The 14,531-nt window shown below is 48.6% G+C and overlaps 1 protein-coding gene across 1 annotated transcript in view; it reads left to right on the forward strand.

Annotated features, from left to right (window-relative positions):
* The window catches only part of OBSCN (obscurin, cytoskeletal calmodulin and titin-interacting RhoGEF), a 452,890-nt gene that overhangs the window by 262,179 nt on the left and 176,180 nt on the right, over positions 1-14,531 (forward strand). Inside the window, 2 exon segments of the mRNA XM_044292830.1 lie at positions 1,576-1,848; positions 2,286-2,573. Of these exon segments, the coding sequence (XP_044148765.1) occupies positions 1,576-1,848; positions 2,286-2,573 (561 nt within the window).

Genomic DNA, 14,531 nt, shown 5'->3' on the forward strand with positions numbered 1-14,531 from the left:
GACCTGTGGACTTCACCCCTCAGCCCTGACCTGTGCACTTCACCCCTCAGCCCTGACCTGTGCACTTCACCCCCTCAGACCTGACCTGTGCACTTCACCTCTCAGCCCTGACCTGTGGACTTCACCTCTCAGCCCTGACCTGTGCACTTCACTACTCAGTCCTGACCTGTGCACTTGACCCCTCAGTCCTGACCTGTGGACTTCACTCCTCAGACCTGACCTGGTCACTTCACCCCTCAGATCTGACCTGTGAACTTCACCCCTCAGTCCTGACCTGTGGACTTCACTCCTCAGACCTGACCTGTGGACTTCACTCCTCAGACCTGACCTGTGCACTTAACCCCTCAGACCTGACCTGTGGACTTCACTCCTCAGCCCTGACCTGTGCACTTCACCCCCTCAGACCTGACCTGTGCACTTCACCCCTCAGTCCTGACCTGTGGACTTCACTCCTCAGACCTGACCTGGTCACTTCACTCCTCAGACCTGACCTGTGCACTTCACCCCTCAGTCCTGACCTGTGCACTTCACTCCTCAGACCTGACCTGGTCACTTCACCCCTCAGATCTGACCTGTGAACTTCACCCCTCAGTCCTGACCTGTGGACTTCACTCCTCAGACCTGACCTGTGGACTTCACTCCTCAGACCTGACCTGTGCACTTAACCCCTCAGACCTGACCTGTGGACTTCACTCCTCAGCCCTGACCTGTGCACTTCACCCCCTCAGACCTGACCTGTGCACTTCACCCCTCAGTCCTGACCTGTGGACTTCACTCCTCAGACCTGACCTGTGCACTTCACTCCTCAGACCTGACCTGTGCACTTCACCCCTCAGACCTGACCTGTGAACTTCACCTCTCAGCCCTGGCCTGTGCACTTCACCCCTCAGACCTGACCTGTGCACTTCACCACTCAGCCCTGACCTGTGCACTTCACCCCTCAGACCTGACCTGTGCACTTAACCCCTCAGACCTGACCTGTGGACTTCACTCCTCAGCCCTGACCTGTGCACTTCACCCCCTCAGACCTGACCTGTGCACTTCACCCCTCAGTCCTGACCTGTGGACTTCACTCCTCAGACCTGACCTGTGCACTTCACCCCTCAATCCTGACCTGTGGACTTCACTCCTCAGCCCTGACCTGTGCACTTCACCCCCTCAGACCTGACCTGTGCACTTCACCCCTCAGCCCTGACCTGTGGACCTGACCTCTCAGCCCTGACCTGTGCACTTCACCCCTCAGTCTGACGTGTGGACTTCACCCCTCAGCCCTGATGTATGCACTTCACCCCTCAGCCCTGATGTGTGGACTTCACCTCTCAGCCCTGACCTGTGCATTTCACCCCTCAGTCCTGACCTGTGGACCTGATCTCTCAGCCCTGACCTCTCAGCCCTGACCTGTGCACTTCACCCCTCAGCCCTGACCTGTGCACTTCACCCCTCAGTCTGACGTGTGGACTTCACCCCTCAGCCCTGATGACTGCACTTCACCCCTCAGCCCAGACGTGTAGATGCTGTCCCTCTGATGAGTGGACGCCTCCCCTCAGACCCCGCTATATGTCTGTTTGACCTCAGGCTGGCGTCTGGATGTCGTGAAGCCACCTGCTGACACTGAAGTGGCTGCTGGTGACAAGGCAGCGTTTACCTGTGTGCTCAGTGAAGCGGTGCCGGTAATTGAGGTATCCTGGTATTTTAATGGTGCACCCATCCAGCCGGATGAGAACTGGTCCATGATCATGGATGGGAACCAGTACAAGCTTCTCCTGAAAGACGCTCAGACGCATCACTCCGGGGAGGTGGCCTTCGCCTCCAGAGATGTCGTTGTCTCTGCCAAACTGCTCGTTCTTGGTAAGTTGATGAAGACCAGTCATAAAATGTACTGTAAGGACCTTGAGAAGTTGGGCTTCCTCTTCAGGCTCATCCTTCTTTCCTATGGATGGTGCTTCTTGTGGTTCTTTGGAGCCTGTTTAGAGGTTTCCAAAAAAATGAGGCAGCATGAGCAGTCACCTCTACTACAGGGGTTGGGTACCTTATAGTGTCCCTCCTGACATACCCGAAGAGGCCCCTCTCTATCATCACACTAATTGGGGGGTCACCCTTGTTTTCTCCTACAAAATTTGGGAAGTGGTTGGGTGGTGCAAAATCCCCGGATAGTGGGGTGTGATGGAGATATGCAGCAGGAGTCAGGGGCCCCATGTTGACCTTTGCTCTAGAGTCTTCCTTGCAGTCCACAGGGTGGTTGTCCTCAGGACATCTTGTTGATTCAGTGACTCTTATACCTCTAGCCCTTCCCGATCCCCCAGAAGACCCTGAGATTGTCAGTAAGACGAGCAGCTCCTTGACCTTGTCTTGGTTCACACCCCTGAGTGATGGTGGGGCTCCGATTGTTGGATATAATGTTGAGATGAAGTCCCCGGGTGGTGACTGGCAACAGTGCAACATGGAGATTATACAGAGTATGGAGTATGTGGTCCAAAACCTGGAGCCGGGCCAGCCCTACCAATTCCGTATCTCCTCCATTAACAAACTGGGCAGAGGGGAACCAGTTCACTTACCGCAGACGGTGCAGCTAGGTGAGGACCCGTGGCTTCACTGCTACAAACCGTGTGCAGACACTGCTGCCTGCATGGCTCGTACGAGAGACTGAAGCAATGGGTGGCATCTGATGCAAGCGAGCACCCTGCAGAGTGAAGTGCACATCTACTAATTATCTGATCACATCTTATACTCTGGTCACATCCAGAACTGCAGTCACTGTTCTGCTGTTACTTCCCGTCTCATACTCCAGTCACATCCAGAGCAGTCACATTCCTGCTGTCACATCATGTCACACTCCAGTGGCATATAAAGCAGCAGTCACATCTGCACTTGCATTCTGTCCTGAGCTGTATGCACAATCCTGCTCTTATATATCATATCTTTACTCCAAGCAGATCTAGAGCTGCATTCACAATTCTGCTGGCTGCACTGTGAGATGAGAAAGACGATGCCTCAATGTTTGCAGACACAGCGCCCCCTTCTGTCCATATGTCTGGTTTCACTGGAATAGAACAACCTGCAGTACATAAGGCAGCCATGAACAGAAGGGGAGCTGTTTTTGGGGGGGAAACTGATCTTTCCTTCTCAGCTCATACACCTTCTGCAGACACTGAACCAGCAGGGGCTGTAGAAAGATGTGAGGTCCTGCAAAGAAGACACTAAAACAGAAAGGGACTACAGGGAGGTATGAGCCAGAGCATGCGCTCTGCAGACACTGAACCAGCAAGGGCTGCAGAGAGAAGTGACTTCCTGGCAGACTATGCTCTGCAGACACTGAACCAGCAAGGGCTGCAGTGAGAAGTGACTTCCTGGCAGACTATGCTCTAAAGACACTGAACCAGCAAGGGCTGCAGTGAGAAGTGACTTCCTGGCAGACTATGCTCTGCAGACACTGAACCAGCAAGGGCTGCAGAGAGAAGTGACTTCCTGGCAGACTATGCTCTGCAGACACTGAACCAGCAAGGGCTGCAGAGAGAAGTGACTTCCTGGCAGACTATGCTCTGCAGACACTGAACCAGCAAGGGCTGCAGTGAGAAGTGACTTCCTGGCAGACTATGCTCTGCAGACACTGAACCAGCAAGGGCTGCAGTGAGAAGTGACTTCCTGGCAGACTATGCTCTAAAGACACTGAACCAGCAAGGGCTGCAGTGAGAAGTGACTTCCTGGCAGACTATGCTCTAAAGACACTGAACCAGCAAGGGCTGCAGTGAGAAGTGACTTCCTGGCAGACTATGCTCTAAAGACACTGAACCAGCAAGGGCTGTAGTAAGAAGTGACTTCCTGGCAGACTATGCTCTAAAGACACTGAACCAGCAAGGGCTGTAGTAAGAAGTGACTTCCTGGCAGACTATGCTCTAAAGACACTGAACCAGCACAGATGCAGTGAGAAGTGACTTCCTGGCAGACTATGCTCTGCAGACACTGAACCAGCAAGGGCTGCAGTGAGAAGTGACTTCCTGGCAGACTATGCTCTAAAGACACTGAACCAGCAAGGGCTGCAGTGAGAAGTGACTTCCTGGCAGACTATGCTCTAAAGACACTGAACCAGCACAGATGCAGTAAGACGTGAGGTCAAAGGGCTGCCAGAGCAGACACTGAACCAGCAATTATAGCAAGACGTGGGGTCTTGACAGAGCACACGCTCTGCAGACACTGAACCAGCAAGGGCTGCAGTACGTTCTGAGTTCCTCAAGTCCTTTGAAGTAATGCACTCTAGAGACACTGAACAAGCAGCAGCAGATGTAAGATGTCCGCTTCTGTCAGACCATGTTTTGTAAACTAGCAGGGGCTGCGATGAGGGGAGGGGGGGGGGGCCTCAGAGCACAGAGGAAACCAGCAGAACTGTGCATGCAGACTTGGATGTGACTGGAGTTTGAACTGTCCTAAGCGGGTGATCCTTCTGTGTAGATGATGGCGGCATCTCTGCTCCTTCTGTGCTGCTTTGGGGCCTTGCATTATGAAGCTTTTCCTGAGGGGGGGGGCAGCATGCGTCTAGCAGCGCGCTCCTGCGTACACAGCCCATTCGGCGTCAGTGCATGGCTTCCCGGCCGTGGAGCTTTTGAAGGATGCGATTCTTATTAATACTTGTGTGTAAGGCTACGTTCACACTAGCGTTTACGTTTTCCGGTATTCAGTTCCGTCGTAGGGGCTCAATACCGGAAAAAAAAACGCTTCAGTTTTGTCCCCATTTATTGTCAATGGGGACAAAACTGAACTGAGCAGAACGGAGCGGAGCGCTCCAGAAGGCATTCCGCTCCGTTTAGTTGCGTTCCCACACCGGAGAGCAAACCGCAGCATGGTGTAGTTGGCTTTCCATCCTGGGATGCGGAGCCAGACGGATCCGGCCTGACCCCCGATGCAAGTCAGTGGGGACGGATCCGTTTTCTCTGACACAATCTGTCACAATAGAAAACGGATCCGTCCCCCATTGACTTTCAGTGGGGGTCAGGCCGGATCGGTCTTGGCCATGTTACAGATAATACAACCATGTCCGTTCATAACGGAGGCAGACGGTCGTATTATCAGTAACGGAAGCGTTTTTGCTGGACCCGCTAGAGTGAAAGTAACCTAGGGCAGCACTCGAGTAGGGGTTCTCCTTTAAAGGAGCGATTGCAGACCATGATGGTTGCGCAGAAGATTTTCTTGATACTTTCAGGACTCGGCTCAGAAACTTGATGGTTGTAGTGCCATCTAGGGAGCGCCACAGCTTAAGGCCTCATGCACACGACAGTTTTTTTTCACGGTCCGCAAAAACGGGGTCCGTGGGTCCGTGATCCGTGACCGTTTTTTCGTCCGTGGGTCTACCTTGATTTTTGGAGGATCCACGGACATGAAAAAAAAGTCGTTTTGGTGTCCGCCTGGCCGTGCGGAGCCAAACGGATCCGTCCTGAATTACAATGCAAGTCAATGGGGACGGATCCGTTTGATGTTGACACAATATGGTGCCATTTCAAACGGATCCGTCCCCATTGACTTTCAATGTAAAGTCTGGAGTTCTTTTATACCATCGGATTGGAGTTTTCTCCAATCCGATGGTATATTTTAACTTGAAGCGTCCCCATCACCATGGGAACGCCTCTATGTTAGAATATACTGTCGGATATGAGCTACTTCGTGAACCTCAGATCCGACAGTATATTCTAACACAGAGGCGTTCCCATGGTGATGGGGACGCTTCAGGTTAGAATACACTACAAACTTTGTACAAGACTGCCCCCTGCTGCCTGGCAGCACCCGATCTCTTACTGGGGGATATGATAGCACAATTAACCCCTTTAGGTGCGGCACCTAAAGGGGTTAATTGTACTATCATATTCCCCTGTAAGAGATCAGGGCTGCCAGGCAGCAGGGGGCAGCCCCCCCCCCCTCCCCAGTTTGAATATCGTTGGTGGCACAGTGTGCCCCCACCATCGCCCCCCCTCCCTCCCTCTATTGTATTAAATCGTTGGTGGCACAGTGTGCCCCCACCATCGCCCCCCCTCCCTCCCTCTATTGTATTAAATCGTTGGTGGCACAGTGTGCCAACCACCATCGGCCCCCCTCCCTCCCTCTATTGTATTAAATCGTTGGTGGCACAGTGTGCCAACCACCATCGCCCCCCCCCCTCCCTCTATAGCAGTAACATTGGTGGCAGTGTGCGGTCTCAACAGTAGAAGATTCATACTTACCTGCTTGCTGCTGCGATGTCTGTGACCGGCCGGGAGCTCCTCCTACTGGTAAGTGAAAGGTCTGTGCGGCGCATTGCTAAAGAACTGTCACTTACCAGTAGGAGGAGCTCCCGGCCGGTCACAGACATCGCAGCAGCAAGCAGGTAAGTATGAATCTTCTACTGTTGAGACCGCACACTGCCACCAATGTTACTGCTATAGAGGGAGGGGGGGGGGGCGATGGTGGTTGGCACACTGTGCCACCAACGATTTAATACAATAGAGGGAGGGAGGGGGGCCGATGGTGGTTGGCACACTGTGCCACCAACGATTTAATACAATAGAGGGAGGAAGGGGGGGCGATGGTGGGCGCACACTGTGCCACCAACGATATTCAAACTGGGGAGGGGGGGGTCTGCCCCCTGCTGCCTGGCAGCCCTGATCTCTTACAGGGGAATATGATAGTACAATTAACCCCTTTAGGTGCCGCACCTGAAGGGGTTAATTGTGCTATCATATCCCCCTGTAAGAGATCGGGTGGTGCCAGGCAGCAGGGGGCAGTCTTGTACAAAGTTTGCAGTGTATTCTAACTAGAAACGTCCCCATCACCATGGGAACGCTTCTGTGTTAGAATATACTGTCGGAAATGAGTTTTCACGAAGTGAAAACTTAGATCAGAAAAAGCTTTTATGCAGACGGATCTTCGGATCCGTCTGTATGAAAGCAACCTACGGCCACGGATCACGGACACGGATGCCAATCTTGTGTGCATCAGTGTTCTTTCACGGACCCATTGACTTGAATGGGTCCGTGAACCGTTGTCCGTCAAAAAAATAGGACAGGTCATATTTTTTTGACGGACAGGATACACGGATCACGGTCTCGGCTGCAAAACGGTGCATTTTCCGATTTTTCCACGGACCCATTGAAAGTCAATGGGTCCGCGAAAAAAAACGGAAAACGGCACAACGGCCACGGATGCACACAACGGTCGTGTGCATGAGGCCTAAATGTTCTAGAACATTCTCACAACTGTCATAACGTTCTCAGATCACTCATACAGACCACCAGGGCAGTGCTATCTTCACACAGACCACCAGGACAGTGACAGACCTCCGGAACAGTGCCATATTCACATAGACCTCCGGGACAGTGCTATCTTCATACAGACCTCCAGGATAGTATTACCTTCACACAGACCTCCAGGACAGTGCTATCTTCACACAGACCTCCAGGATAGTATTACCTTCACACAGACCTCCAGGACAGTGCTATCTTCACACAGACCTCCAGGACAGTATTACCTTCACACAGACCTCCAGGACAGTGTTATCTTCACACAGACCTCCAGGACATTGTTACCTTCACACAGACCTCCAGGACAGTGCTATCTTCACACAGACCTCCAGGACAGTATTACCTTCACACAGACCTCCAGGACAGTGCTATCTTCACACAGACCTCCAGGACAGTGCTATCTTCACACAGACCTCCAGGACAGTGCTATCTTCACACAGACCTCTGGGACAGTGTTATCTTCACACAGACCTCCAGGACAGTGCTATCTTCACACAGACCTCCAGGACAGTTTTACCTTCACACAGACCTCCAGGACAGTGTTATCTTCACACAGACCTCCAGGATAGTCTTACCTTCACACAGACCTCCAGGACAGTGCTATCTTCACACAGACCTCCAGGATAGTATTACCTTCACACAGACCTCCAGGACAGTGCTATCTTCACACAGACCTCCAGGACAGTGCTATCTTCACACAGACCTCCAGGATAGTATTACCTTCACACAGACCTCCAGGACAGTGCTATCTTCACACAGACCTCCAGGACAGTGCTATCTTCATACAGACATCCAGGATAGTATTACCTTCATACAGACCTCCGGAACAGTGCCATCTTCACACAGACCTCCGGGACAGTGCTATCTTCATACAGACCTCCAGGATAGTATTACCTTCACACAGACCTCCAGGACAGTGCTATCTTCACACAGACCTCCGGGACAGTGCTATCTTCACACAGACCTCCAGGATAGTATTACCTTCACACAGACCTCCAGGACAGTGCTATCTTCACACAGACCTCCAGGATAGTATTACCTTCACACAGACCTCCAGGACAGTGCTATCTTCACACAGACCTCCTGGACAGTGCTATCTTCACACAGACCTCCAGGATAGTATAACCTTCATACAGACCTCCAGGATAGTATTACCTTCACACAGACCTCCAGGACAGTGTTATCTTCACACAGACCTCCAGGATAGTATTACCTTCATACAGACCTCCAGGATAGTATTACCTTCACACAGACCTCCAGGACAGTGCTATCTTCACACAGACCTCCAGGACAGTGCTATCTTCACACAGACCTCCAGGATAGTATTACCTTCATACAGACCTCCAGGATAGTATTACCTTCACACAGACCTCCAGGACAGTGCTATCTTCACACAGACCTCCAGGATAGTATTACCTTCATACAGACCTCCAGGATAGTATTACCTTCACACAGACCTCCAGGACAGTGCTATCTTCACACAGACCTCCAGGATAGTATTACCTTCATACAGACCTCCAGGATAGTATTACCTTCACACAGACCTCCAGGACAGTGCTATCTTCACACAGACCTCCAGGATAGTATTACCTTCACACAGACCTCCAGGATAGTATTACCTTCACACAGACCTCCAGGACAGTGCTATCTTCACACAGACCTCCAGGATAGTATTACCTTCACACAGACCTCCAGGACAGTGCTATCTTCACACAGACCTCCAGGATAGTATTACCTTCACACAGACCTCCAGGACAGTGCTATCTTCACACAGACCTCCAGGACAGTGCTATCTTCACACAGACCTCCAGGACAGTGTTACCTTCACACAGACCTCCAGGACAGTGCTATCTTCACACAGACCTCCAGGACAGTGCTATCTTCATACAGACATCCAGGATAGTATTACCTTCATACAGACCTCCGGAACAGTGCCATCTTCACACAGACCTCCGGGACAGTGCTATCTTCATACAGACCTCCAGGATAGTATTACCTTCACACAGACCTCCAGGACAGTGCTATCTTCACACAGACCTCCAGGATAGTATTACCTTCATACAGACCTCCAGGATAGTATTACCTTCACACAGACCTCCAGGACAGTGCTATCTTCACACAGACCTCCAGGATAGTATTACCTTCATACAGACCTCCAGGATAATATTACCTTCACACAGACCTCCAGGACAGTGCTATCTTCACACAGACCTCCAGGATAGTATTACCTTCATACAGACCTCCAGGATAGTATTACCTTCACACCGACCTCCAGGACAGTGCTATCTTCACACAGACCTCCAGGACAGTGCTTTCTTCACACAGACCTCCAGGATAGTATTACCTACACACAGACCTCCAGGACAGTGCTATCTTCATACAGACCTCCGGGACAGTGCTATCTTCATACAGACATCCAGGATAGTATTACCTTCATACAGACCTCCAGGACAGTGCTATCTTCACACAGACCTCCAGGATAGTATTACCTTCACACAGACCTCCAGGACAGTGCTATCTTCACACAGACCTCCAGGATAGTATTACCTTCACATAGACCTCCAGGACAGTGCTATCTTCACACAGACCTCCAGGACAGTGCTATCTTCACACAGACCTCTGGGACAGTGTTATCTTCACACAGACCTCCAGGACAGTGCTATCTTCACACAGACCTCCAGGATAGTATTACCTTCACACAGACCTCCAGGATAGTATTACCTTCACACAGACCTCCAGGACAGTGCTATCTTCACACAGACCTCCAGGACAGTGCTATCTTCACACAGACCTCTGGGACAGTGTTATCTTCACACAGACCTTCAGGACAGTGCTATCTTCACACAGACCTCCAAGACAGTATGATCTTCACATAGACCTCCAGGACATTGTTACCTTCACACAGACCTCCAAGACAGTGTGATCTTCACATAGACCTCCAGGACATTGCTACCTTCACACAGACCTCCAAGACAGTGTGATATTCACATAGACCTCCAGGACAGTGTTACCTTAACACAGACCTCCAAGACAGTATGATCTTCACATAGACCTCCAGGACAGTGTTATCTTCACACAGACCTCCAGGATAGTATTACCTTCACACAGACCTTCAGGATAGTGCTATCTTCACATAGACCTCTGGAACAGCGTCATCTTCACATAGACCTCCAGGACAGTGTTACCTTCATACAGACCTCCAGGACAGTGTTACCTTCACACAGACCTCCAAGACAGTGTGATCTTCACATAGACCTCCTTGACAGTGTTGCATTCATACAGACCTCCAAGACAGTGTGATCTTCACATAGACCTCCAGGACAGTGTTACCTTCACACAGACCTCCAAGACAGTGTGATCTTCACATAGACCTCCAGGACAGTGTTACCTTCACACAGACCTCCAAGACAGTGTGATCTTCACATAGACCTCCAGGACAGTGTTATCTTTGCACAGACCTCCATGACAGTGTGATCTTCACATAGACCTCCAGGACAGTGTTATCTTCACACAGATCTCCAGGACATTGTTACCTTTGCACAGACCTCCAGTACAGTGTTACCTTCACACAGACCTCCAAGACAGTGTTATCTTCACATAGACCTCCAGGACAGTGTTATCTTCACACAGACCTCCAGGACAGTGTTATCTTCACACAGACCTCCAAGACAGTGTTATCTTCACATAGACCTCCAGGACAGTGTTATCTTCACATAGACCTCCAGGACAGTGTTATCTTCACATAGACCTCCAGGACAGTGTTATCTTCACACAGACCTCCAGGACAGTGCTATCTTCACATAGACCTCCAGGACAGTGTTATCTTCACACAGACCTCCAAGACAGTATGATCTTCACATAGACCTCCAGGACAGTGTGATCTTCACATGGACCTCCAGGACAGTGTTATCTTCACACAGACCTCTGGTATGCTGTTACCTTCACACAGATGCCATAGATAAACCAGCTGGCTTCCAGGTTCCAATAAAGAAGCTCAGATCCAATTGCTACACAGGCCAGTAACTGGTTCTCCAGGAATCACACACAGTTTAAGAAACTTTTTAGAAAACCTTTTAGTGCTGAGACCTCCACCGATCACTAGAATGAGGAGAGAAAAGCCCTGGCATTTACTGCTCTGTTTATCCTCACTGCAGAGGATGGAATCAAGACTAGCCCATACACTTTTTATTGAGTTTGTCTTGCTTGTTCTACTTCTGCTAGAAGAGAGAGTGCGAAATGCAAGCAATTCTTGATTCTAGCGATCGGACCTCAGCCGTGTTAGCCCCCCCATATCAAAATTTTTGAACAAAACATATGCAATTGGTTAGATCTTTGTTAGATCAGGTTAGATCAATTGTTGTTTGCGTTGGATCTCACACAGAAGTAGAGATATTAACAGTTATTTGCAGGGGGGGCTAACCCGTCATCAGCCCCCCCTTATCAAAAAATTGACCAAACAATTAGCTATTTTGGAAGATATTTGTTAGATCCGGTATGATCAACTAGTTGTTTTGTTAGATCTCACATAATTACAGACTTATTAAGTGATTAATGAGGGGGGCTAGCCCCCCCACATGCAATTTTCAGGTAAAATTTGATGCAGACTAATAGGCCTTTGTGAAATCCGGTAAGATCAAGTGGTTTCAACGTTAGATCTCATTTAATTACAGAGATATTTCACATAAAAACACAGATATTAGGTAGTATTAAATAGGGGGGCTAGCCCCCCACATGCAATTTTCTGGTAAAATTTGATGCAGAGTAATAGGCCTTCGTTAGATCCGGTAAGATCAAGTGGTTTCAACGTTAGATCTCATATAATTACAGAGATATTATGGATATTTGGTATTACATAAGGGTGGGGGCTAGCCCCCCCACATGCAATTTTGTGGTAAAATTAGATTCAGACTAATAGATCTGCATTAGATCCGGTAAGATCAAGTGGTTTCAACGTTATATCTCATATAATTACAGAGATATTATAAATATTTGGTATTACGTCAGGGGGGGCTAGCCCCCCCACATACAATTTTCTGGTAAAATTTCATTCAGGCTAATAGGCCTTCGTTAGATCCGGTAAGATCAAGTGGTTTCAACGTTAGATCTCATATAATTATAGATATATAAATATTTGGTATTACGTCAGGGGGGCTAGCCCCCACCACATGCAATTTTCTGGTAAAATTTGATGCAGACTAATAGGCCTTCGTTAGATCCGGTAAGATCAAGTGGTTTCAACATTAGATCTCATTTAATTACAGAGATATTTCACATAAAAACACAGATATTAGGTAGTATTAAATAGGGGGGCTAGCCCCCCAACATGCAATTTTCTGGTAAAATTTGATTCAGGCTAATAGGCCTTCGTTAGATCCGGTAAGATCAAGTGGTTTCAACGTTAGATCTCATATAATTACAGAGATTTTTCAAATGAAAACACAGATATTAGGAAGTATTAAATAGGGGGGCTAGCTCCCCCTTATGTAATTCCTAATATCCATAATATCTCTGTAATTGTGAGATCTAACATTAAAACCACTTGATCTTACCGGATCTAACAAAGGCCTATTAGCCTAAATCAAATTTTACCAGTAAATTGCATGTGGGGGGCTAGCCCCCCTATATAATACTACCTAATATCTGTGTTTTTATGTGAAATATCTCTGTAATTATATGAGATCTAACGTTGAAACCACTTGATCTTACCGGATCTAATGAAGGCCTATTAGTCTGCATCAAATTTTACCAGAAATTTGCATATGGGGGGCTAGTTCCCCCTTATGTAATACCAAATATTTATATCTCTATAATTATATGAGATCTAACGTTGAAACCACTTGATCTTAGCGGATCTAATGCAGATCTACTAGTCTACTAGCCCCCCTGACGTAAAATACCAAATATCCAGAATATCTGTGTTTTTATGTGAAATATCTCTGTAATTAAATGAGATCTAACGTTGAAACCACTTGATCTCACCGGATCTAACGAAGGCCTCTTAGTCTGAATCAAATTTTACCCGAAAATTGCATGTGGGGGGGCTAGCCCCCCCCCCCCCCCCCCTCATTAATCACTTAATAAGTCTGTAATTATGTGAGATCTAACAAAACAACTAGTTGATCATACCTGATCTAACAAATATCTTCCAAAATAGCTAATTGTTTGGTCAATTTTTTGATAAGGGGGGGCTGATGACGGGTTAGCCCCCCCTGCAAATAACTGTTAATATCTCTACTTCTGTGTGAGATCTAACGCAAACAACAATTGATCTAACCTGATCTAACAAAGATCTAACCAATTGCATATGTTTTGTTCAAAAATTTTGATATGGGGGGCTAACACGGCTGAGGTAGCGATCGGTGGAGGTATCAGCACTCAGACCCACACTGATATGTCTCTATAACATCAAAAATGTTATCAAAACTCAGTAAACCTTTAACCACTCCTCCCTTTGGCACCAAAACCGCCCTCTTGTCTCCACTGTTTACAACAATGCATTTGAGTGATCCCCGTCACCATCAGCTTCTACAGACAAGATGGCGCCACCGACAGGTATGTCACACACAGCACATCCATGAGACAGCAGAATTTCAGCACCAACATACGTACTCCCACAGTAGCACACTTTCTCGTTCCCACCGTCCGTGAGTCTGTCTCACACACTACCGCCGTCTGTCCTCACAGTTGTCATCCTAACAGGGGCTGATCTTACTGTTTCATCACCAACGAGTCTCTCTTTAGCTGCAGCATTCTTGACAGACTCCTTTGAGGCTTCCCGTTTGTCAAGCCCCTTCTTTGGGACATTCTCCCTGTCCCTTTTCTCTCTTCAGTACAGGTGACCTCTGTCTACCACATGGGCTCAGCCACACACTGACTCGCTTCCTTCCTGCAGCTCTTTATATAGCTGCTCTCCAGCTTCAGCCACAATGAGGACATCTAGTGACAACAGTTAGCACTGCAGTATAAGGATGTATTGACTGGATTAAATGCAAAGTTGGGACACAATATATATAACATATACACACTGAAACAGCTATTAACATAATTGAGTATACGTACGCAGTTACAAGTGACTCCGAGATGAGGGAAGAGGTGGATGTTAATAATGGGATTATGAAGGAAGGATCACATGGCAGGGAGATGTATACTGCTGCCCTCCCCCATCTACTTTTACATAAGGGAAAGGGCCATCTCATGTTCTAGAATCCGATTTGGTGATTCTCATGAGCTCGTTGTATTTTCATGAATGGAAAAGTCTCGTGAGATGAG

The sequence above is a fragment of the Bufo gargarizans genome, chromosome 5, assembly GCF_014858855.1.
Source record: "Bufo gargarizans isolate SCDJY-AF-19 chromosome 5, ASM1485885v1, whole genome shotgun sequence".
Classification (NCBI taxonomy): Eukaryota; Metazoa; Chordata; class Amphibia; order Anura; family Bufonidae; genus Bufo; species Bufo gargarizans.